Source organism: Acomys russatus, chromosome 24 (assembly GCF_903995435.1).
Source record: "Acomys russatus chromosome 24, mAcoRus1.1, whole genome shotgun sequence".
Taxonomy (NCBI): Eukaryota; Metazoa; Chordata; class Mammalia; order Rodentia; family Muridae; genus Acomys; species Acomys russatus.
The window spans coordinates 59,681,764-59,704,766 of NC_067160.1; the positions used below are offsets into that span (position 1 = coordinate 59,681,764).

Consider the following 23,003-nt stretch of genomic DNA (forward strand, 5'->3'; position numbering starts at 1 on the left):
GCCACCTCGCCCAGCCTAATGTCATATTTTACAAAGAAAGAAATTGAGGCACATCAAAGCTAGCAACCTGCCAAGTCCATGGGAGCAGGAAATGAGTGTGCTAAGGAACAGCCCACTGCTCCAGGAGTGAATGGTCCAAGCAGACAATCAGGAGCACCCTCAGGTGGGATAGAAGGTGGCTCTTGTCATGGCTAGTATGTGTGCTGTGGGATTGTAAACACTCTAGGCAGCTCTCACTGGAAGGTCTTTCTGAGGTGATTATGAACAGGTACTACATGGAGATCTGGGACCCTTAGCCAGGGACACAGAAGCATCCTGTGCCTGTCCCTTGTGATCCAGACACCCTGTCCTAAAATTGCCTTTGCACTTCTGCCTCCTGTCTGGAGCATAGAGTCTCAGGAGGGGACCCTTGGGACCCCAACTCACTTTCACACTGAAGTCCTGGTCCGGGCTAGACAGACAGACAAGGCTCAGCATCCAGACAGCAACTAAACAAGCGCATGGCCGACTCACTGCAATACAATGGTGCCTCAACAGACTATACCTGGAGCTCCAAGGGGAAAGGCTCTGTCAGGGAGACAGTGCTTAACCCCACCCCCACCCCAAGCTGCAGGGCCTGGGTCAGGGTGGCTGCAAGGATCCTGTAGACATGCAACGTGATCACGATTGTGCATCGGGTCCCCCAACACACAGCTGCTACCACCATGAGATGACACTATCTCCAGCTGCTGCCTCATGCCCCGCCCCCCCAGGCAGGCTGTTTGTGTAATGGGCAAACATCACGACCAGGTCCACGGAGACAAGAGCCAGGAGATCTGCCTTCCACGAAAAGGAAAAGGACGGAGGAAAAGCATAGAGGATTTATTAAACTCGAGCCACTGGGACCAAACTCCAAGTTAAAGGCTCAGACTCACCCTCCTTCCCTGTAATTTCCGGTTCAGGTTTGCAGTAACTAAAGGGTTAAGGATTAAGGGGCTGAGCGCAGTGGAGCAGCTTTTGTCTAGGCGAGGCTAAACACTCTCCGACTTGCATTCCTAAGGGAGCAGTTCCAGCTTGGTTTGGATGCAGACCAGTCGCCAACCAGAAGGGGCAGAGAAAGAGGGAGGCGGGTACCCAGGTTCCAGGCAGACCTTGCCACAGTCGGGTCCTTGAAATTAAAATGCATCTCACGAACCATGGCACCCGGTCTGTGAAAACACAGCAAAGTAGCAAAATATTTCATACCTGGCCCTAGATACACGAGATCTACAGGGTTCTTGTCTTCCAAATCCTACTCTGTGCCAACATGAGAGACACTGCCCGAAACAGATGAAGGCTCAGGAGGGGCATCAGGAAGGCTGTTCTCAGCACCAGCCAGAGCTCCCCAGCCTCTAAGGAACTACCAAACTTGGAGCACAGGCTAGGGCAGACTTGGAGTCCAAGTCTCAATTGCCACTTACTAGCTGAGTGACAAGAACCAGGGCCACCCTCCCTCTGGGTTCACTTCCCTACCTGTGAGGCAAGAGAAAAGTGTGAGAGGGGAAGGTACCATGTGTGGTCCCAGCAAGAAAAGCTAGAGAGCACTGCAGTTCTTACAGGGCCACTGATGTCACACCATGGGCACCGGCCACTGCTGAGAACGGAGTCTTCAGACACGGGGCCTGACCTCAGGACCCTTCTAGTCTTCTGGAGACATTTAAGCACCTAATCCCCGGGTCTCTAAGATAGCCAGTAGAGGTGAGGATGCACTGGGTAGGACTCACAAGGTTTCCCAGAGCGAAGGCGATCAGCACATATCCCAGACTGCAACACCAGGGCAGAGACAGCGTGCCCTTGGGGATCTCTCTTGTGCTGTGTCACCAGCCTGGATGCACCTTCCCCCACCCTCTGTGGGGGTGCTCTGCCTGCACCCTGAGTGTTCAAGTCCCTCACCAGCCCTGGAGATGGGTTGGAGTCATGGTGGTATCGAGCAGGCAAAGGACTTGAGGCCTTGGATGACCGTCATGGAACCCTTTGCCTTCTTAAGGACTCTTTATAAGCTGGAGGGTTCAGTTAGATGTGTAAAATGACTCTGGGCTTCTTGCCCATGGGATCACCCCAGGCCTCCTGGCAACCCATTTTGGAATTCCCTCTGCCTACAGGTGAGGAATCTCCAGCCTTCACAGAACTGCATGACAGGGCTGCCAGCGTGGGACAGACAAGCTAAGCTGTGGGTGAGTTCCAGGCATGTCCAACCATGTCTGTGGGCTGCATGGGGCTCAGAGCAGCTATGAATGCCGCCCAACACAAGTCATACGCATGTTTCAGACATTGTAATTGGGAGAGGGGACCTCTTAAGCATTAACTTTGTAAATGACAACGTCACATCACAATAGAGAGAAACCTTGCAAACACACTGTGCTCTGTGGTGTCTAGAGATACCCCAGATGTAGGACCTTCAACAGCAGGTGCTCAGACTGTGCTAACCACAGGACATCTGATTCCTTCCTGAGTTTGTGCACTGAGACAGTTGGGGTGGGTATGGGGGTTTGGGGGGGCCAGAGTCCCCACAGAAGGAACACATTTATCTCAGAACAAGGCAATGTATGTGGTAAGATGAGGACAGCAGTTTATCAAAAGACCCAAAGGAGCCCCCCAAGCTTGGGAGAAAAGCAGACACACAGGTTAGCAGCTGCCAATAACAAACTAGGTCCTGGGCAGGCCCAGCTCCTCCCAGCCTGGGTCCCTCCCTGTCAGAATGGGGTATTTGGCCCCCTCTTCATCCCACTGTTAGGCTCAGGGCGGGCCACCTCCTTTCCCTGGTAGTGTGGGATGGTAATCCCACACGGGCCACATGATCCCTCTCATCTGACCACAGCAGGCTGCAGAGCTAGGCCAAAGGCTCCGTCATCCCTGTGGAGAAATGAGCCAGCTTGGCCTGTATGTGGTAAAGAAAAAAAAAATCCTCAGAGGAATTACACTGCAGGGGACCATTACAAGACAGGGAACCAGCTCTCTCCTGCCAGCTGTAGCCTAAGCAGGAAGCTATAAGACCATCTGAGCCACAAGCCCCACTGCTTAGGGCCTACCCAGTATGGCACCCAAAGGCCAGGAAAGAGGAACACCTGGGCTGCCTACCCAGTGCCCCTCCCAGCAGCTCCACAGAAGGAAACATTCTAAGAGAAAGGCCACCAACCCTGACCAACAGACACCAAGGCAATCACCAGGTGGCTAGGAAACATTCTAGACAGCAGGGGGTGCACAGCAGGCAGGACATGCAGAAACCCCAGCTTCTGCCAGGGACATCACAGAAGGGACAGTCAAGGCTGGCTCCGCCTCCAAAGCAGCTTTCCCACCTGCTGAGTCTGAAGCCCCTTCTTTCTCATGGCCTTCCCAGCACCCTCTCTCTACTTACTCAGCCAGCTCTTCCAGGCTCCGGTAAACGTCATCGTCATTCTCAGTTGTCTCCTCTGAGGGAAAGGGCCTGCAGAGAAAAGGCAAAAGTGAGGACAGCAGATCTCTACATCCCTGCCACCATGGGGACCTGACCGCAACCTACCCTAGGCCCACGTGACTGTGCAGAAGCCGTTGGGCCTGTTTGCCCCTTCTACCACTCTATATTACAGACCCAGCCCTCTAGGTTGGTGGGCTCAAAGGCGCAGCCCCAGGCCATGGGTGAGTCAGCCCTCACCTAGGTCTCCAAGCCTCAATACCCCATAGGCATATGAAGAATCTGGCCCAAGCACTTTTGTCCTCTGTCACCGCACTGCCATTACCTACACATCAGTCATACTCTGGAGGGTATGTGGGCCTCCCAGGATATCCTGAGCTACAGCATGGGGTAGGCAAGTAGTCCCCCGCTCCAGGAGGGAGGTCTAGCCGGCTGCTCAATACCTACTGCTCTTCAGAGCCTGTGACAACAACAGCTGTCACTCACTGGGACCCAGTAAAGACAGAAAACATCCTAAAGAGCTCCACCCCATTGTGGCTGCCCATCCGTAAGGGTGTGCTGTCCTGTGCCCTCCTAGGGCAGCACCTGCGGAGCAGGAGCTGTGTGCAGATGTGTCCCTGAAGGGCACCACTGGACAGCTGTGATCCCCAAGGCATGTGCCGAGGCTACCACCGTGTCTTAGTCATCCCACCACAACCTCAGAGAGGCAGCTTCCTTACCGATCACCTGCCTAAGCTGCCCTTCACCTTGTCAGTGTATGGCCCCAGCCTCGGCCACAGGGGGAGTCTTCATCTTACAGCCATCCCCATGACAACAGGCTCCATGCAGTCCAGGGCAACCCTCTGATTCCTCCTCTTCCCAAGTAACCAGGGCTTCATGGTCCACTGCCATCAACTCAGCCATCCTAGTGACTCTTTGGTGGCATCCTGCTTCAGTCCCAGCCCCCACAGCTTATATTCCACCAAGCAGCTAGAGCTTGTGGTCAAGACATGGGCTGGCCTCATCTCTTCTGGGCTTCAGCCTCAAATGGCTCCCACCTCCCTGACCTGACATAGGCACCAGCACCTGCTCTTCCAGACCAGCACATGCTCAACTGGTGGAGGGGCCTCACCAGAGAAAGCGGTTACCCCACCCTGGAGCACACCCTACTCCAACACCCCTGTCGCCTTCCTCCCAGAAGCCCACCTCAGTCCTCCACCTGATGCAGACCACGTCAGTTTGCTTTTGGGTCCGCAGCCCCTGTGGCTTCAAGCACCAAAAGAATGGTCACCTACCCTGATCCCCCCCAGGGCCAAGGGACACTGGCTGTCTAGACATCTTAGCATCCCTTCAGTAAACTACGCAGACCAACACCAGTGAGCCACTGCTGGGGACAGAGCACTGGGGAAACAATGTCACCAGGCCAAAGCTGGGAACTGGGGTGCAGCTCAGAGGGTGCGGTATGGAATTTGAGTAAAGAGAGGAATCTTGTGTCATACCCCCACCCACCTATCCCATTTCAGGCAGTAAGGCTTCTGAAAGCTTTCACATCTCCATGAGACAGAGCTGGCTGGGAAGCTTTTACTTATCTCAAGTTGAGATGTTTCATTACTTTTTTCCATGAAAAAAATCTCACTAGTCTGCGACTGGGCACTACAGTAATAGAAACAACAATAGTAAGTGTTAGGATTCTGCCCCAGTCCGCCTAGCAACCTATGATGTCACTACCTACCTGCCACTGGGCGTGCCTCTGCCCAGGAGTATATAAAGGGTCAAACCCTCTCTCTCTCTCTGTGTGTGTGTGTATGTGTGTATGTGTGTGTGTGTGTGTGCGCGCGCGTGCATGCGCGTGTGTGTCTGTCTGCGTGTATGTGTGTGTGTGTCTGTGTGTATCTTGTTTCTCTTTCTCTCTGTCCCCCTGGGATGCACCCCCTCCTTCTCTCCCCATGCTCATACAATAAACCTCTCCATATCATATCTGCTGTGTGGTGCATATTTTATATTATATCACATATTTCATATCTCATATTTCATTGGTATTTAAAAATAATAACAAAACAAGCAATTTTAATAAGAAAGTAGTAACAATTGCTGGGGAAAGGCTGCTCTCAGCCTGGCTGAGCCATATGCAAATCGGACAAGAAACTCTCCAGGATGCAACTTTTGTGAAAGAGCCCCACTCATGCTGGGGGAATTGTCAGTGGTACACTGCCCTGGAGTAGCCTATATTCTTGTAAGTGACCCCTGAGATCTCTGGGTAGAACAATTTCTTTCACCTCTCCCAGCACCTGTCTGGATGAGCAGGCATCTGTCTACATTTCCCCAGCCTTCATTCTGCAAAAGAACTCACGTTTGCGCCACTCTGAGGAGCTCTAGCCACCTGAGGACTACTCCATCAGGGTGGCAGTAGTGGCTGTAGTCTCCAGACTCCCACCCCTCCCCTACCTAGAGCCACCCATTCTGTTTACTTCTTAAAGCTCAGGGGGATTCTGCAAGCTTTGACCACAGGCCAGTTACTGAGATGCCTGTGCATGTAACCAAAGCTAAAAGGGGGGAAAAAAAGATAAAACTGTTTCATTAATCCACTTTACATCAATTTAACACCAGGCCAGCCCAAGTGGTTTTTTTTTTCTTTCTGCTAGAAGTAGCAGAAGCAAAGATGCCACTCTCCACCTGCTGCCCTGTGCCAGCAAGGGGAGACCCTTGGAGGAGGGCCCAGACTCCCCTGGAAAATCCAAAAGCCCAATGGGGGGGGAAGCCAAGCTGGAGGTAGATCAAAGGCAATAGCAGGCAGCCAGTGCCTGCAAAAGCCATAGGCCAAATCCACTCTTCTCCAGAGAAGACAAAGATGCCCCTTAATTAAGTCAAGTGTCCCCCTGCAGCCCCAGGTGCACACTCCAGCAGGAATCAGCTACAAACAGGAGGCCCAGCTGGGGCCTGGCCTTGGCTATCCACACTGGCTGGGATCCCCTCCTTGCCTGGGGGACAGTTGACATTTTCACTGTTTGATGATTCAGCAGTGATGGGAGCCATCTCTACAGCTCCCCCACCCCCACCCCGACTCCCTGTCTTTACAGTAGCCACCTTCACTCAGCCAAGCTGCTCATTCTATGACCCGCCCCCCCACAGGGTTTCTCTGTGTAGCCTAGACTCGCTTTGTAGAGCAGGCTGGCCTTGAACTCACAGCCATCCATCTGCCTCTGCCTCTCCAAGTGCTAAGATTAAAGGCGTAAAATGTTTATTTTTATCGGATACAGAATACATCGTAAGAGTCCATGCTTGTGGAATAGAATATAATGTATCAGGTTACTTTTTTCAAGAAAACATCGCCATGGTTAATTCTGGGTGTTAACTTGACGGGACTTATTAAAGTCACCTCAGAGAAAGGGAAGCAGGCAGGGGGTGTGTCTGAATGAGGGTGGCTCTGTCAAACAATCTGGGGGACAGATGGAGTAATAGTGCGAGCAAGGGAAGAGAGCCTGCAGCACAGGCGTGGTCTCTCTGGGTCTCTCTCCCTGTGTCTGTCTCTCCTCTGCCCTCTCCACCATGAGGGCCTGATACTTGCAAAACCACCACCGAAAGCCGACCCTCCCTCCCCACAGCTGTTTCTCTTAGGGAGCTGGTCATAGTGACCAAAGTCAGACAAGTACTTCAAACTCTTATTCATGATAAAATAAAAGTTCCCCTCATACATAATATAATGAAATTTTTAAGCCCCTTTAAGTCCTTAAAAAAACAAACAAACAAACAAAAAAACCAAAAAAACAACTGTGATCTGTATAAAATGACATGGTGGGAAAGTGCTGGGATGCAGCTCCAGGTGCTGAGCTCAGAGCAGCTGTGGAAAGCACTACAGCCCTCGACCCTGTGGACACTCTTAACCCAGGGCGTATGTGGGTAAAGGTTTGGGCTAACCCTGGGGAGTGGTCAGGGGTTCAGCACAACCACTCCTGTCCCTGAGGTCAACACTCCTGAGCTGGCAGGCAAATAATTGGTTTCCACTTGTGTGTGTTTCATATGTGTGCACACGTGTTGAGGGTGGGGGTGCACATCTGTAATAGTCCTGGGATTACAGAACTATTATAGGGGTGTAAGACTTCCTGGAAGCTTGTGCCTGACTAGCCATGTTGTATGTACTCAGTGATGAACAGGAGACTCTGCCTCAATCGCATAGAAGACAAGGACAGGCCCCCAAGGCGGTCCTCCGGACATCCACACATTCAAACTAGAAGGGGGGTGGGGGTGGGGTGGGGTGGGAGCAGGAGGGGTGGGGGCGGGGAGGGGTGGGAGCAGGAGAGCTGGTGCTGGGCATCAACCTCATGCTCAATCCTGATCATGTATACATTATTGTAGTCTTTTTGGAGTCTCTTTCAGGGTCGGATCCTCCCCTCTTGTCAGCTCCTCCACCTGCCCTACCCAGTCAGTACCAGTGGAGTTAAAACAGGCATGCTAAAGTTGGGTGAATTAAACCGCTGCCCATAAACCTTTGCTACTTTTATTGGAGCGACACTAGCTGGGGCCACAAAGCCCTGGAGAATAGAGCTACAAATCCAATTAATTTCTGCAACGGGCCAAACAAAGACAGGCGACTTGCCTGGATGGGACACGCAGGCAAGGCAGCCCATGGGGGCTACATAGGCTCAGAGGCAGCCTGTGTGGGAGGCTGTGTCAGCATCACGCTCTTCTAGTCCCCTCTCCTGCAATCTCCACGCTGCCTCCAGTTCAGCCTTTGCACAGCTCTCCTCTCTGTCTGAAGTCTGCCCACCCTACTTGCCTCTAAGGCCCAGAATCCCTCGACTCAGTGCACATCCCACCTTGTGTGTGAAGCCTTGGCCTGGCACCATAATGGCCCAGATGGATGGATGGAAGATGGGCAGATAGGTGGGTAAACAGATGGGTGGGTGCATGGATGTTAGAACGGAACGACTATCTGAGTAGACGAGTGGGTAGGAAAAGTGACTAGGGATGGCTAGACATGTGGGAGAGTGAACGTGTGGACAGATGGGTACACAGTAATCAAAGGTCCTCACGCTGTTCTTTCTCTCTGAAACCACAGCAAACGGCAGCTTTGAGCAAGAATCTGGGCAGGGGTGTGTGTGTGTGTGTGTGTGTGTGTGTGTGTGTGTGTGTGTGTGTGTGTGTGTGTGTGTGTGTGTGTGTGTGCGCGCGCGCGCAGGGTGTGTGTGCACAAGAGTCTATCTGTCTGTCTGTCTGCTCTTGGGAGCAAATGGACCAGCCTGACTGAGCCCACATTTGCTGGGAGAATGGGGAGGGAGAAGGGAGAGTTTCCCACACTCCAGCTGCATCTTCCCCGGCAAAGGTGGAAGGTGATCCTGACTGAGATCACTTTGTACCCCAGCCTCCATCTTCAGGTGCCAACCTCCATCTCATCCCAGGTCTCCTCAGCCCCGGCTTTCTAATGCACCTGGCCATCAGCCAGTGGTGTTGGTCTGGTCTGTTCCTGCTTGTTAAAAGAGGAAGAGGAGTCCTGCGAGGTGGCTCAACAGACGAGGTCACTCGCCACCAAGATTGGGGACCTGAGTTTGATGTCCAGGAGCCCTACGGTAGCAGGAGAGTGTAACTTCTGCAAGTTACCCAACTGTTCTGACTTCTGCGTGAGCTGCCCCACTCCCCCTCCCCCTGTCCCCCCCCCCCACCCCATTCCCCCTCCTCCTTCTAAGTATTGTTTAAAAAGAAGAAATGAGGGGGCTGAAGAGATGGCTCAGAGGTTAAGGGCACTGACTGCTCATCCAGAGGTCCTGAGTTCAATTTCCAGCACCTACATGGTGGCTCACAACCATCTATAACGTGATCTGATGCTTTCTTCTGGCCTGCAGGTATATATATAGGCAAAGCACTGTATAATAAATAAACAAATAAATAAATAAATGTCGAAGAAGAAGAAGAAGAAGAAGAAGGAATGAGAAGTAAAAGAGAAGAAGAAGAAGGAGGAGGAGGAGGAGGAGGAGGAGGAATGAGAAGTAAAAGAGACCACTCATCAGTCTATACAGAACACACCCTGACCTAGACAAGCAGAGAGAACAAGCCAGATTCTGCCCCCCCCCGCACCCCCTCAGCATGGGTGAGGTCCTCTCTCATATCAGAACATTCCTGAACACTCACTTCCTCCTGCCTACTTCTGGGAAACCAAATTCCCCTGCACCGGCAAGGGGATTCGGCGGATACCCCAACAGGAAGAAAACCACAGCAGGCAAGAAATCCCCCGGCATCTCAAGCTCAAGAGCAGCCCTGATTTCCCGAGCAACATGGAATTCCAGCCCACCCTTCCTCAGCACCAGCCCCTCTCCTAGCCCTCCTACCTCAGGGAGCTGCCCCTGCATCTAAGGATCCAGCCAGCTATCATACCCCAGCTGACAGCACAAGTGTCTCTGGCCAGAAGATAGAGACTTGGGGGAACAGACAGTCAAGGGGGCATAACCAAAGCCCAAACTCAAAATGAAGCTCAATCCTGCTTCCCACAACTCCATCCTCCCGCCGTCTTTGCCTGTTCCTGTTTCCTTCCAAGGTTCAAGCTGGCCACTGGCAGCTGGGGCTTAGCAACTTCCGCCCTAGGACTTCTGTGCCCATCTCTTAACAGAGATCTCTACGGAGCACAGATACACAGTCTGCATCTGCAGCTTGGTTGTTACAACACAGTAGGCAGAGAAAGGACCACAGAGGCAGCTGCTCTCCTTCCACAGCAGCCTGGGAATATAACTGTAGCTGATTCCACTTGATAGAACCTTCCCTTCCCAAGACTTCCTCCACCCCAGAATAGGGCAACCTCTGTCACCTCCACAAGCTAGGCAAGTGTGCGGCTTTCCAAACTGGTGGCTAAACACAACCTTGGGCCAGAGCCAAGCCACTGCCCTTGACTTCACCACCCAAGTGAGCACTGGGGAGATGCCACCGGCTACCGCCCCTACCTGGTTCATTCCAGGGGACTGGGGGGATCTAGAGGAACCTGGTTCATTCCAGGGGACTGGGGGGATCTAGAGGAAGGCGCCTCAGTTGTGCCTCCATGCATCTATTATGAAAGGAGGGGCTTGACCCCATGTTCAGCATCCTACAAGCCCACTAGTCCTACATGTTGTAGACAACATGATTTGTGTGCCTTGGCCAAGCCTCCACATTGGATCCTGAAACTTCCTCAGACCACAGGGAGAAGGAACTGGCAGTACCCACCCTCAGGGTCAGGCTCTGTCTTCCCTAGACATGAGGGCCTGACCTGGGCAAGAACGAGGCCAGCATGGGTGACAAAAGCGTGGAGACCAAACCTGGGGAACATGGCCTGGCACATTCGCCAGGGAGAAGGCAGCCAAGCAGAGTTGAAAGGCATACCAAACCCTGAGGGATGACAACTGATTAATCATTCAGACACCCGGGTAGCCACATCCTAATTGGCGGGAAGGCCTTGAAACATTGGTGTCTTGCTTATTAAAAACAGCTCTCCTGCTAAACAGCACCAACTGTCAAAACAGGCCCACAGACGGGTCATGATCAGCCTCCTCAGTCGACATCCCGCCCAGTCCAGACAGTGGGGTGAGTGGGGTGCCTTGCTCCATCCACAGCCACGCCTCCAGCTGATTCTCCTGTGTCAGTGGAACAGGCCAGCACCACACCAAAGAGGCAACAGAGAGCAGAGAGGACGGCAGCTTTGGCCTGGGAAAGTCTGAGTGGCTGCAGCGGAAGGCAGCAGGAAGCCGGCCTGAAGAATACTTCATTTTGAGTTCAGAGGTCCAGGTTGTAATCAGGAGCTGGGATCCAAGTTCCTAGCCTCAGTGACCTCATCTGGTAAATAGGGGCAAACCATGCACTTCCAAACAATCAGCAAGGACGTCAACGGTGAACGATGGCACCGTGATCCTGCTCTAAGTAGAATAACCCCAGTGGCAGCCTAGGCAGAGGGAACAAGAGGGCTCTGCCAAGCGGGGACGCAGGAGTTCAGTAACCACAGGGCTGGGCTAGGACTGACCACTCTTCAAAGTCAGGCTGGAAGCATAAGAGGGTCTCTGCCACCTTTAATGGGACTTGGAAAGTGGGGACTGCAAGGCAAGGCCACTGTCATAACCCTGCCCATGATCTCGGATCTCTGCCAAGGCCCAGCAGGGGTGGGGATAAGAGAAGTGGGGTGCAGCTGACTCAGAGCCTCTGGGGCCAGAGCCAACAGGGCAAGACTCCAACTGACCCCAAGTCCCCCTGGGGCCCTGCCTGGTGGCCTGCATCTAGAGCCCCATAGGCAGAAGGAGACACGCTGATGTCAGGGGCAGCACAGAAACAGTCAGGGCTCGTCTCTGCCTTGCCCTATCCAGGGAAGCTTGAGGAGGAGCCTCTGCTGATAACCAAGGAATGCTGCTTCCCAGCACCTAGTCCACTGAATTCAGAGCCTCTGGCTTTCTAGAAAGGAAGCCTCCAGAAGTAGGCAGGGGTTTGGTAGGAATAGGGTTATAGGTGAATACATAGGCCACCCCACCCATCAGGTAGGCCCAGCCCCTCAGCCACTCTGTCTTTACATCTGCTCTGGTTTTATTTCTGTTGCCCTGATAAAAACAAACAAAACAACACCACTGATTAAAGCAACTTAGGAGAGGACAGTGTTGATCAGGCTTACAAATCCATACAATTCCAGATCACAGTTCAGTATTGAGGGGAAGTTGAGGCAGAAATGCAAGCAGCCGGTCACACCACATCCGCAGTCAAGAGCAGAGGAAAAAAAAAAAAAAAAAAAAAAAAAAAAACCCAACGCATCCATACTGCTTGCCTGCTGCTAATGCTCAGCTAGCTTTCTTCACTCTTAACTGGTTTAGAGCCTAGGGAGTGGTGCCGCCCACAGTAGGCTGGGACTTCCTCCACCAATTAGCAATCAAGACGACCCGACAGATATTTCCACAAACCACTATGATCTAGATAATGCCTCAGTAGAGTCTTTCTTTCCAGGTAATCCTAGGCTGTACCAGTTCGCAGTTAAAACTAACCAGCACAGACCTCCACACTACAAGGCCTCTTTCAGGGGTCATCTGCCCAACCAGGAAAACCCCAATGGCATCTAGCCTGAATGAACACTTAGATTGACTCCCCTCAGGAGCCACGCCCTCCTGTACAGGCCTTAGGGAGGCCTCAGAGCTCCACCAACTAGACTTTTCCAGCCTTCAAGGCCCTGCACCACTGTGGCATGGCCCCTACCCAGGACAAAGCTCTGCTAAGTTCTGTTAAGTTCTGCTAAGGGACCAGTAGCCTCCCCCAAAGGCCTCGTGGCCCAGGCCTAAATGAGGATTGGGTACGCCTAGGGTCCTTGACCATGGGGCCCAGCCTCTTGGCTTCAGCTGGAGTCCCCAAGCCCCAATGGTGCCTCTCACAGCCCCAAACTGCCCCAAGTTCCACAAGAGCCCCACAGGTTGGCTCTGAACAAGAACCGCAAGCAGCTTTTGAGCTTTTGAAGAAGAACATGTTTCCATGCACCTCTCCACAGACACTACAGGCCCTTCCTCCCTTGGCCCTGTGGGGCCTGTTCCTTCCTCATGCTCAGGCATCTAGAATACCGCCGCGGAATCACATGAGCCAAGACTCAGAGGTGCAGGCACGCCACATGAGTGGAGCAGTTTTTCTGGCTTGTGTCAGTGCCTGCCTGAAGTAACGAGAATGAATCCACAAGTCTTGAATGAATCCACAGTCCCCACAACAGTCCCCAGAGCTGGCTTCCTTCACAATCGCAGGGAAGCTGACAATATGGACAGGACTCGCTTGGGGAACTGGGGGTGGGGTACTGTTAGAGGTTCTGTACTACCAAGTCCTCATGTGACCTCAGGCAAGACCCCTCCCCTTTCTGAGCTGCCAAGGGGAATGGGGTGACACGGCAGCTGGAGGCTCTCCTCCATCCCCCAACATCCTGCCAACTGCTGCTGGGAAATGAAAGGTCAGCCCAGTGGCCTTGGCCTTGGCAGGCTGCCTAGCCAAGGGACCTTTCCCTTGGGGTTCTGATGTGATCAAGATAAACCAAGGCATGTCCCCCCACCCCCCGCAGAGCATGGCAGGCATCATTAATCGATCATTCTCTGTCCCTGGGTTTAGTTGAGATGGCTGATGACAACCTAGAAAACGGACTGAGAAGAAGAGCACAGAACTCCAGCTGCCCTGGCCAGCTTCCTGAGGGCAGTTCTGCCCAACCATCCATCACTACAGTGACCGGCAGAGGTAGGATGAACACCAGAGACCCAACAGATAAGTCAGGCCTATAGACACCAGCCTTGGCCAGGCACCAGTGAGATGCAGAACACAGACAAGACACCTTGTTTAGCAAGGAGGCACCTGTCCAAGCCACAGCTTCTCTGTCAACTACAGTTCAGGGGGACAGCCTACTGTGCTGGAGGCTGAGGTCACCACACCCCACTTAAAAATGGTTGCTTAGGCCTCTCCTGGCAGAGGAAGAAGTATAACTCCAACCATCTGGCACCCACATGAGGGTGCCGTGGGTGCTGGGGAATGGAAATGGCTCTTTCACGAGGACAGATGGAGCGCCACCCTATTCTCCAGTGAAGTAGGCCATGACTTTAGGGCAGCAGAGGACATTGCTCTGTGGCCCTATAGACATGGTCTTCCCTCTTCCGTAGGGCCTTACTCCTTCCTGAGTATGGGTGACTAGCATCCTTGGCCCAGAGCGGGCAGAGGTTGGTGCAAAGCAGTCCCCACCCACAGTAAAGAAACTAAATGGATGGCCTCACCTGGGGCCAGGTATGACATGCTTTGGTCGACAGAAAATATTCCCTCAAGACTGAGGGCAAGCCTGGCCTGCCAGCCTCTGCTGACGCCATCCTAGGTTATCCCTTCTACTGTGAGTCCTGCCTGTCTGTGGCGGCTCCTTAGGTATAGAAGACTGTCTGAGGACATACACATCAAGGCAAGGACATCCAAGGAAAAAGGTTCCTATCGTCCTTGCTTGTGCCACAGTTCAAACCATATTCTCTGTGGCCTTCACTGTACTGAGGCACAGTGACAGTGTCCCGCAGGGACAGCTGTCACCAGCCCTGGTTGCCACAACCACTCTAGGATCCTAAAACCAAAAGAGACCAAAGCATGCAGACTTGATGCCCTGAGCCATGGGCTCTTCCTTCCCCTCCGCTCCCTTCTGCCCAATCAAGATCAACCTTCCCCAAATGCTGCTTTTACCATGAGAAACACCACCACCCCCTTCCCTATCAGAACATTCTAGAAGCCCACTGCCCTTCCCTACATGCAGATGCACTGTTGGGGATGCCATAATGAGCAAGATCCTGGCCTACCTGAGAGTTCACAGCAGTGAGACACGTGTGAGTTTGTGCAAAGGATGTACACATGTGCTCAGTTCTACCTGGCCCCCACCCCTCTGCTGCCTATAGTTTGCTGCATACAACCTTGAAGACCAAATCAAGGGCCAGGACAATGCAGGAAAGACCTCAGGAAGAAAAGCAAGCAGGCCAGGCAGGCCCGTAGCTCCCACCTGCTGTTTCCCCCTAAGCTGTTGCCCCATGGTTGCCGACTCAACCAGGGGTTCCATGTGACCTGGACCCCAAACTAGACACACAGCAATCAAAGATGGCTCTTCTGTCTCCCTCCCTGAGAAAGAGGATCAGCATCCTAATCATTCGCAGGAAATCCACTATGCTGCCTCCACTGAGGTCCTGCAAAGCGGAAAGGCTCTCCTTCAACTACGCTGGCCACACAGCCCAGCTCCAACCTGACAGCAGGTTCACTGGGGCCAGATGGTCAGGATGCTTGATGTCACCAGGTGGGACAAATAAAACCATCTTGCTGGCAAGACGAGCAGCTAAGTGATGAAAACTGCCGTTTCCCATCCGAATCTCTCTCAGACAGTCCAATTACCTGGAATTAGTCAGGCAGAGCCAGCTGGGAAATGGGGTGTCACGCGCTGGACAGACGCCAACAACGAGTTCAGGAGAAACAGCTGGGTTAAAAACTGGGACCACAGCAGCAGGGGAACTCTGAGGTGTCGTGCTGAGACACTGAAGGATGGTGGTCCTACCTGGCTCTGTAAGTTACATACTGCAGCACGGTCCTCAAAGTCCATGCAACCCCTCTGACTGAGTGGTCTTACTCCAGGGGCATCTAGCAGCTTTTAGATTTTAAAATAGCAGGGCTTGTTTGTTAGTTTTTATTCAAAGGCAGTTACCCTGCTGTTTTGCTTTTGCTTTTAAATCGAAGGTCCATCGGCCTGGCAAGAACTCGTATTTTCTGATCCTTCTCTTCCCACTGTGTGCAGACTAGTCAATTGCATCAGCTTGTGAGGTCGAGCACTCTCCAATGGGATAAGACATAGTCACAACCTATGCCAGGGATGAAGGAGCCCTGTTGGCCTCAGTGTGCTGCTAGCCCAGTTTGTATTCTGGCAAACCCCCTTTGAAAAAAGAATTTCCTTGCTAAGAAGATACTTGCCCTTCGTCTGTGTTCCTTTGTGTGACACTGCTGTGACTCATTTTTGTTTCAAACAAGATGATTCAAAAGTCCCAAAACGAGGTCAAGGCACTGCCCTCAGCACCTGGGGACATACTTCCTCGTCATCTGAGGTGGCCAGTGAGGAAGAGGATGGACCCTGAGTGACGCTCCAGCCACTGGAGGCATAAAGGTAGCCTTGTTGGGGCAGGCTGCCATCCACAAGGCCTCTTACCTATGGATTTTTTGAGGGTACTGGCTCTCCCTGTGGGAACCACATCTCATAGGCCCTACAAGGTGTCAGGAGTGCCCACTGGAACCCCAAAAGATGAAAGATCTGCTCTTCTAAAGCAGCCAGTGACTCACCAGGCATTCATTTCCATTCCAAATGCTCTGTTGTTCTTAGATTTAGATTCGGGTGTGTCTGTCTGATATGCTGAGAATCTGCTTCATATTGAAGAACTACTGTTACAGGCCCTAGGCCCAGGAACATTCTGTTTCTCCCACCCAAACCACAGCCTGACCCCAGCCATGACCTCTGCCTGGCCTACCCAGCAGACAGTGCCAGTGACGGCAGCCCTGTTCTAAAAAGTAGGAAGCAGAAACAGCCAAGAAGCCTATCCAATGACATGGTCTGCTTGGGTGGGAGCTGTGAGAAGGAAGAAGCAGGCTAGAGGGAGAGCTTGGCAGTGAAGAGCACCTGCTGCTCCCGCGAAGGACCTGGGTTCGGTTCCCAGCACCCGCACTGGATGGTTCACCACCACGTGTACCTCCAGGTCCACGAGATGTGATACCCTCTTCTGGCTTTCATGGGCACTGCACACATACAGTGCACATACAGCAGACACTCACGCATAAGAACAAATACGAGTATGTTGGGTTTTATGTTTTTAAGCGTAGGGAGCCAGGGAGCTGGAGAGAATGGCTCAGCAGTTAAAAGCATGTGCTATGCTTGAAGAAAACCCAGGTTGGGCTCCCAGCACCCACATGAAGTTCACAAATCACTCATAACTCCTCGGCAGGCACACACATGGCACATATACACACTATACATACCCGTAGTAAAACAACCATACACATAAAGCTTAAAAAAAAAAAGAAAAGAAAAGATTGGGGACTCTGACCTTTCCCCCACTTGAGGAACCATGAAAGTAGGCTCCAAAGGCCACACTTATTTAGAACATAGAACAGGCCAGGGGTGACAAGGGATTGGGGATGCCTGCTTCCTAGACATGTGATGCCTTCTGGGAAATTAAAAATATTTTGCAACTCTCACAAGGTACAAGTCAATAGTTGCACAATTTTGTGAATGAAGTAACTGCTACCAAACTGCACTTTAATTTTTTTCTTTTTTGGTTTTTTGAGACAGGTTTTCTCTGTGCAGACCAGGCTGGACTCACTTTGTAGACCAGGCTGGCTTCAAACTCACAGCGATCTTCCTACCTCTGCCTCCTGAGTGCTGGGATTAAAGGTGTGCAGCACCACACCTGGCTCCAAAGTGCACTTTAAAATGATCCAGGTGAGATAGCACACGCCTGTAGTCCAAAGTCATCTTCAACTATATAGTGAATTCAAGGCTAGCTATGCTACTACATAAGCTCCTTCGTCTGGGGGAAAAAGTCATTGTGTGTGAATTTTATCTCAACACTTAAGTCAAAGAGAAGGCAGTGTGGTAGGGAGATCTGGGACAGATCTCCAGGAATGGAGGCTTGCTTTGCCCCAAGGAGCAATCGTCTAAGGAAAAAAGTGAGTTCACCCCACAGGCCCCAAAGATCTGCCACAGAGGTGGTCTTCTGTGAGTCCTGGCTGCAGTAACAAGCCACCCCAAACTGTGGGGCATGAAAGAACACGAATTTACCATCCCCAGGAGGACGCCATCCAAAGCAGGTCTCCCAGGAGCATCCTTGTGTTCTGCCGGGAGGCTTCCTAGCCTTTCTGGCTGTGAGCTCTGACTGCATCCCAGGCGTCATCCCAATCTCTGTATGGACCACCATCCTTGACTCTGAACCTTGCCTCCCTGGATCTCTCTCATCACAAACATTCATTACGCCTGCAAAAGCCTCACCTGGAGGGACCTATTTCCCTGTCACACCTACAAAGTGTGTGCCCAAAGATTAGGAGGATGGTGGGTCCTAGTCACCATTCAGCCCCCCTTACTGTACCAGGGCTCACACCATACAGATGCAAAGCAACCACATGGGGTGATGACGCCTAGCTGATGGGAGCATCCTTCCCCAGCCTTGGCCTTGACACAGGCAGCTTTACTGTTTCACATGTCCTTCCTCCTAGCCATTCCGACCTCAGGTTAGAACATCCCCCCAGGCTTCAGGTGGGCTCTAGCCGGGACAAAGACTCTTCCACTCCACACGCCTGGGATGCTTTGCCCTTCTCCCTACTCTACCCCTGTGTCTGATTTCCCTACACTAAGCAGGGTGAGACTCAGACTAAATCTCTAATTCACTGCCTATGAGAAACAGCATAATTGAAGTTTTTACAGAAAATCAGTGTGTTATACAAAGTGCAAGGGTTGTGAAAAGGATTCCTTTCTAAACAGCATGCCATGCTCCCGTCCAGCCAATAGAAACCTGGGGAGAGTCCTTGGGCAGTGGGCTTGGTACATGGGACTTCAAACGGGAAACAAACCCTTCAGCTAATCACTAACACCGGGAAGCTATTTCAGAAGAAGACATGGGCAGGTATCATGGGGCCCTCAGAAAATTCGGGTCTCCCTGACAATCTCAACCCACGTGGAGGCAGAGAGAGCAAACAGACTCAGCGTGCTCAGCAGGGTCCTGGTTGCATGGGCTTACACAGGGGCCAGGGCATAGGAAATGGCAGACACCATTTTCCCTAGAATGATGCGGCATCGCTCAGACCAAGAAGGAGAGGCACGAAGCACTAAGATGGAATAGTGTCTAGCTGTGAGAAAGAGAAGTTGAGCAGGGGGTCACGGGAAGGCTAGAGTTGCTCAGTGCACCCCTCACCATCATTCAAGAGGCTCCTCCCCATTAAAAAATTATTTATTTAGGGGAGGGGCGCGTGTGCCATCACGAGCGCGCGCGCACACACACACAGACAGAGTGATCAGAGGATGCCTTGCGGGACTCCGTTCTCTCCTTCCGCCATGTGGGCCCTGGGCTTGAACTCGGGTCCTCAAGCTTCGTGGCAAGTGCTTTTACCCACTGAGCCACCTCGCAGGCCCTCCTCTTTGACTTTTGACCTGTCCCCCAGCACCTCGGCCCCTGTAAGCTCCAGAAGGTGACTTCTCAGCTGTCAACCCTAGTCTGGTGACGTCCCCTGGCAGACCCTGTGCAGTCCTCCAGGCCTGGGCTTTGGGTGGGGTCACACATCAGTGTGGTGGGCCCCCTGTTGGCAACGCTCTGGCTTACTGTCAAAGGTGGACACCTGGCAGAGGAACCTCCACCTGTGGGACCCTGCTAGCAGAGTCACTCATCTCTAGGCAGCAGCCAACCTCCCATGGGCCTTCTTCCCCCACCTGGTAACTGTAACGGACTGTGGCTCTGAACTCAAACTTTTCTGCATCCCATGAGACCTCCGCTCAATTATGGAAGCAGAGATGTTTCCAGGCTACCAGGGGAAGACATAGCCAGGACAGACAAGGGGGAAGCTCTCCACAGTCTTAACCACTCTGTAAGCCAGCACCGGGGTCTTATGGCCAAGTGCAAAGCCCCAGGAAAAAGCCATCCATACAAGCCGGGCGTGGTGGCGCATGCCTTTAATCCCAGCACTCAGGAGGCAGAGGCAGGCGGATTGCTGTGAGTTCAAGGTCAGCCTGGTCTACAAAGTGAGTCCAGGATGGCCAAGGCTACACAGAGAAACCCTGTCTCGGGGGGGGGGGGGGGGGGGGGGAAAGCCATCCATACTGTCCATGGGGCATCTCAGCCTTCAAGGGTAGGGAACGGCATCTGGGTCATGCGCAGGCAGCCTAGCCACTCCCCCCCACCCCACCCAAGACTGTCACCAAACCACACTTGGCTGACAACAGGACACAGCCGGTCTCCCTCCAGTTTTGGGGATACTATAATGAGATGGAGGTGGGAGGGCACACTTAGGATTCTATGCAGGGCAAGTATGACGGCTGGAGTCTGTGAGAGAATGTCACTTTTGTCTGTGAATGCACAATGCAGAGCATGTTGAGGCAGGTGGGACGCACAGCTGTGACGAGAACCATCACAGCGACAGGCCAGCATGGCAAAGAACTCACAACTGATCAGTTCCCAAAACAAAAGCCCCAAACTGTGTGTTTTCATGTCCAGAAATGGCACAATTTTTAACTAGGTATCTTTTTTTTTTTTTTAAAGATTTATTTATCATGTATACAATGTTCTGCCTGCATCTACACTTGCTTGACAGAAGAGGCACCAGATCTCACTATAGATGGTTGTGAGCCACCATGTGGTTGCTGGGAATTGGACTCAGGACCTTCGGAAGAGCAGCCACTGCTTTTAACCTCTGAGCCATCTCTCCAGCCCTAACTGGGCATCTTAAAGTGGGGCCTTGTAAGGACTTTACAATAGTAACTTACGACAGGGTGGGGCTGGGAGCTCCGCAGGCATGTAAAGCTGAGGGGACATAACTTACCACAACTCTTTGCTTAGTTTTTGCATAGTTTGTTTTTGTTGTTGTTGCTGTTTTTGATAGAAATCTCACAACCTTGATGTAGGCCAGGCTAGCCTTAACTCTTAAACATGCTTCAGCTTCGAGTGGAGTATATACCATCACATCAGCTCTTAGCTACTTTGCGTTATAATCCTAAAAGCATTACAAACATCCTTTTCTGTTTCATAATTTGTTTGAAAATATTTTTAAAACGGTCTTTTCTGGCTAACGAAAAGAAAAGGCTTTGATTCAAAGGAACTCCAAAGTTCCTGAGGAACTCACATAATGAAGGTCTCATGGGTACACGGGCATGGCACCTGACCTTTGACTCTCATGAGTGAGCCAAGAGCTACCAAGAGGCACTGTGCTCCCCCAACACACAGCATGTGGCCATGCAGACAAAGCCGAGGCACCAAGGCAACACTCAATGGGTAGCACCCTCGGGATGTCACGTGTATCCAGGTGTGGCCCACATGCTCAGATGCGTGTCACCCTTGGCTCTGGCCCATATCCTCAGGAAGCCCTGAGACATGGCAGATAATGGCAGCTCCTGTATGTCCCTCCCCCCATGGTGACCTGAAATCTACCTCCCTGACTTGTCCATCAGAGGTCAAAATCTTCAATGACCAGGTCTCATCTGGGCCACTCAACTCTCTCCCCTGCACCCGACTCGTGAATCAGAGAGGAGCATCAGCGCAGGAGCATCAGCGGCTGAACTGTGGTGTTCCTGAAGAGCACCAGAGTGAGGCAGTGACTGGGGCTGGGCTCTCCAGAAGGCCCACGGGAGCGCTAAGGCTATGGACGGGCTCCAGCCCCAGCCCTGTGAACTCACACCAGCTCTAGCATTCAAACCAGGACCCTGGTACAGACCTCGGGGAGGTGCATTCAACTGGGCAATGGTCTGTGCTAGGATTAGTTTGCTGACTACCTAAATCGAAAGCGATTTTGCAGCCATCGATAACATGCTTACAAGACTTCCCGAGCGAACCCTCTTCCACACAACCTTGGCTGCTGCCAATACGCAGCCAGAGTGCACTGGGAAAGCTCCTGGTTTAGACCCAGAGGCAGGGCACGTGTATACCACCCCAGCACCTGCTTGCCCAGTGTCACCACAGAGCTCACCTGATCCCTTTGTTCTGTGCGATGCTGTGCAGGGACAGTCGGGACACCGCAGAGATGACCTGGGGAGACAAGAGAGAGCTCTGTAACTCTGTAACATCAGGAAGTCATCACAGACCTCGCCAAGTGTTCTGCAAGCGTGGAAACTGTTAACTAAGCACACCCTCTAAGAACGACGCGGGCCTCTTCAAGCCCAGCACCTGTGCGGCGTTTATTGCGTGAAATCTGTTATTTGGCCAAATTAGCATTTGCTGATGGCAGGGTGCCTCAGGGAGGAATGGATTTCCAGTCCCGTGGCTGTGTTTCCCCCACTGACACCCTCCCCTGCCCTCCCCACCGGCCTGGCTTTGAGCCACCCCAAACTGTTTTCTTTAGCAGGAGGAAGAAATGTTTCATAGGGGCTGCTGTGGATCTGTCTTAACTGAGGTCACGCCTCCAAAGGGTTCATCAGGTGCTGTTATTCTAGAAGGATCTATATGACTAAGAGCAGCCCGCGTCCACAGTAAGTACTAAGCCATCTCAGAGATAGAGAAGTGGAGGCCCTGAGAGGTCCAGTCACACCACAGCTGGGATGCAACAAGGACACAAACATCCATGTGTAGTGCTGGCTGCCAGCCCCAGCTCCATGTGAGACATCTCGACAGACAGCGCCTCCAACTCGGGATGGAGTCCCAGGTACAGAGGCCACATGGATCTTTGTAATGTCTCCCCAGGCTGACAGAATCCTCAAAACACAAGCTTGAAAACACAGGGCAAGCAGCAGTGGGCATTCCTCGGCCCCAGCAACCCGGTCTAGCCATAATTAACCAGGACTTAGGGGACAGGTTGGGCCCACACCTCTAACAGTTACTCCACACAGCTCTGTAACTGACTCACAGAAAGAATGGGGGAGCAGAGGAACCCAGGAGGCTCTACAGATCAATGTGAAGAAACTAAGGGAGGAGAAAAGGCAATGTCTGGCCCAAGAATACAGAGTGACATACACAAGACAGAAGGAGAAGCTGGTTATGTTCATCAACAGCATGAGCAGGGACCAAGCATGCCTGATGGCAGGCACCACGCACAAGCCAAACCTTGAGACTGCCACACATGTATTAGCAAGCTCATGTGTCCATCCATACAGGCTCATATGTGTCCTGAGGGTGTACATGAGCATAAATATGTATGTATATCGCTTACGCTTGCTTATATGCCTATGTATGTGTACTGCAAACTCTCATGTGTGCTTTGTGTGCCTGTCTGTGTGCACATATGCACCTGGGGTGAGGAAGAGGTGAGGATTCCCAGCTTCCCCATCTCACTATGCATACTTGCAGGAAAAGAGAAACACCCTCGTGTGTACAAAGCCCCCATCAGGAACACACTCCCTGGGGTTCCTCTAGGCTCTTCTACACTCAGTAGTAACTTGCAAAGGCTTTTTTCTTATGCCCAGGCCACAGCTGAGTATGTGTCT

The 23,003-nt window shown here is 52.3% G+C and overlaps 1 protein-coding gene across 2 annotated transcripts in view; it reads right to left on the reverse strand.

The window, feature by feature from the left end:
* Vav2 (vav guanine nucleotide exchange factor 2) overlaps positions 1-23,003 on the reverse strand; it is a 168,711-nt gene that overhangs the window by 56,440 nt on the left and 89,268 nt on the right. For both annotated transcript variants that reach the window (XM_051166421.1, XM_051166422.1), the window contains exons 3-4: positions 21,554-21,612; positions 3,374-3,442 (exon numbers count right to left, since the gene is read on the reverse strand). In XM_051166421.1, coding sequence (XP_051022378.1) covers positions 3,374-3,442; positions 21,554-21,612 — 128 coding nt within the window. The remainder of the gene's footprint in view (positions 1-3,373; positions 3,443-21,553; positions 21,613-23,003) is intronic.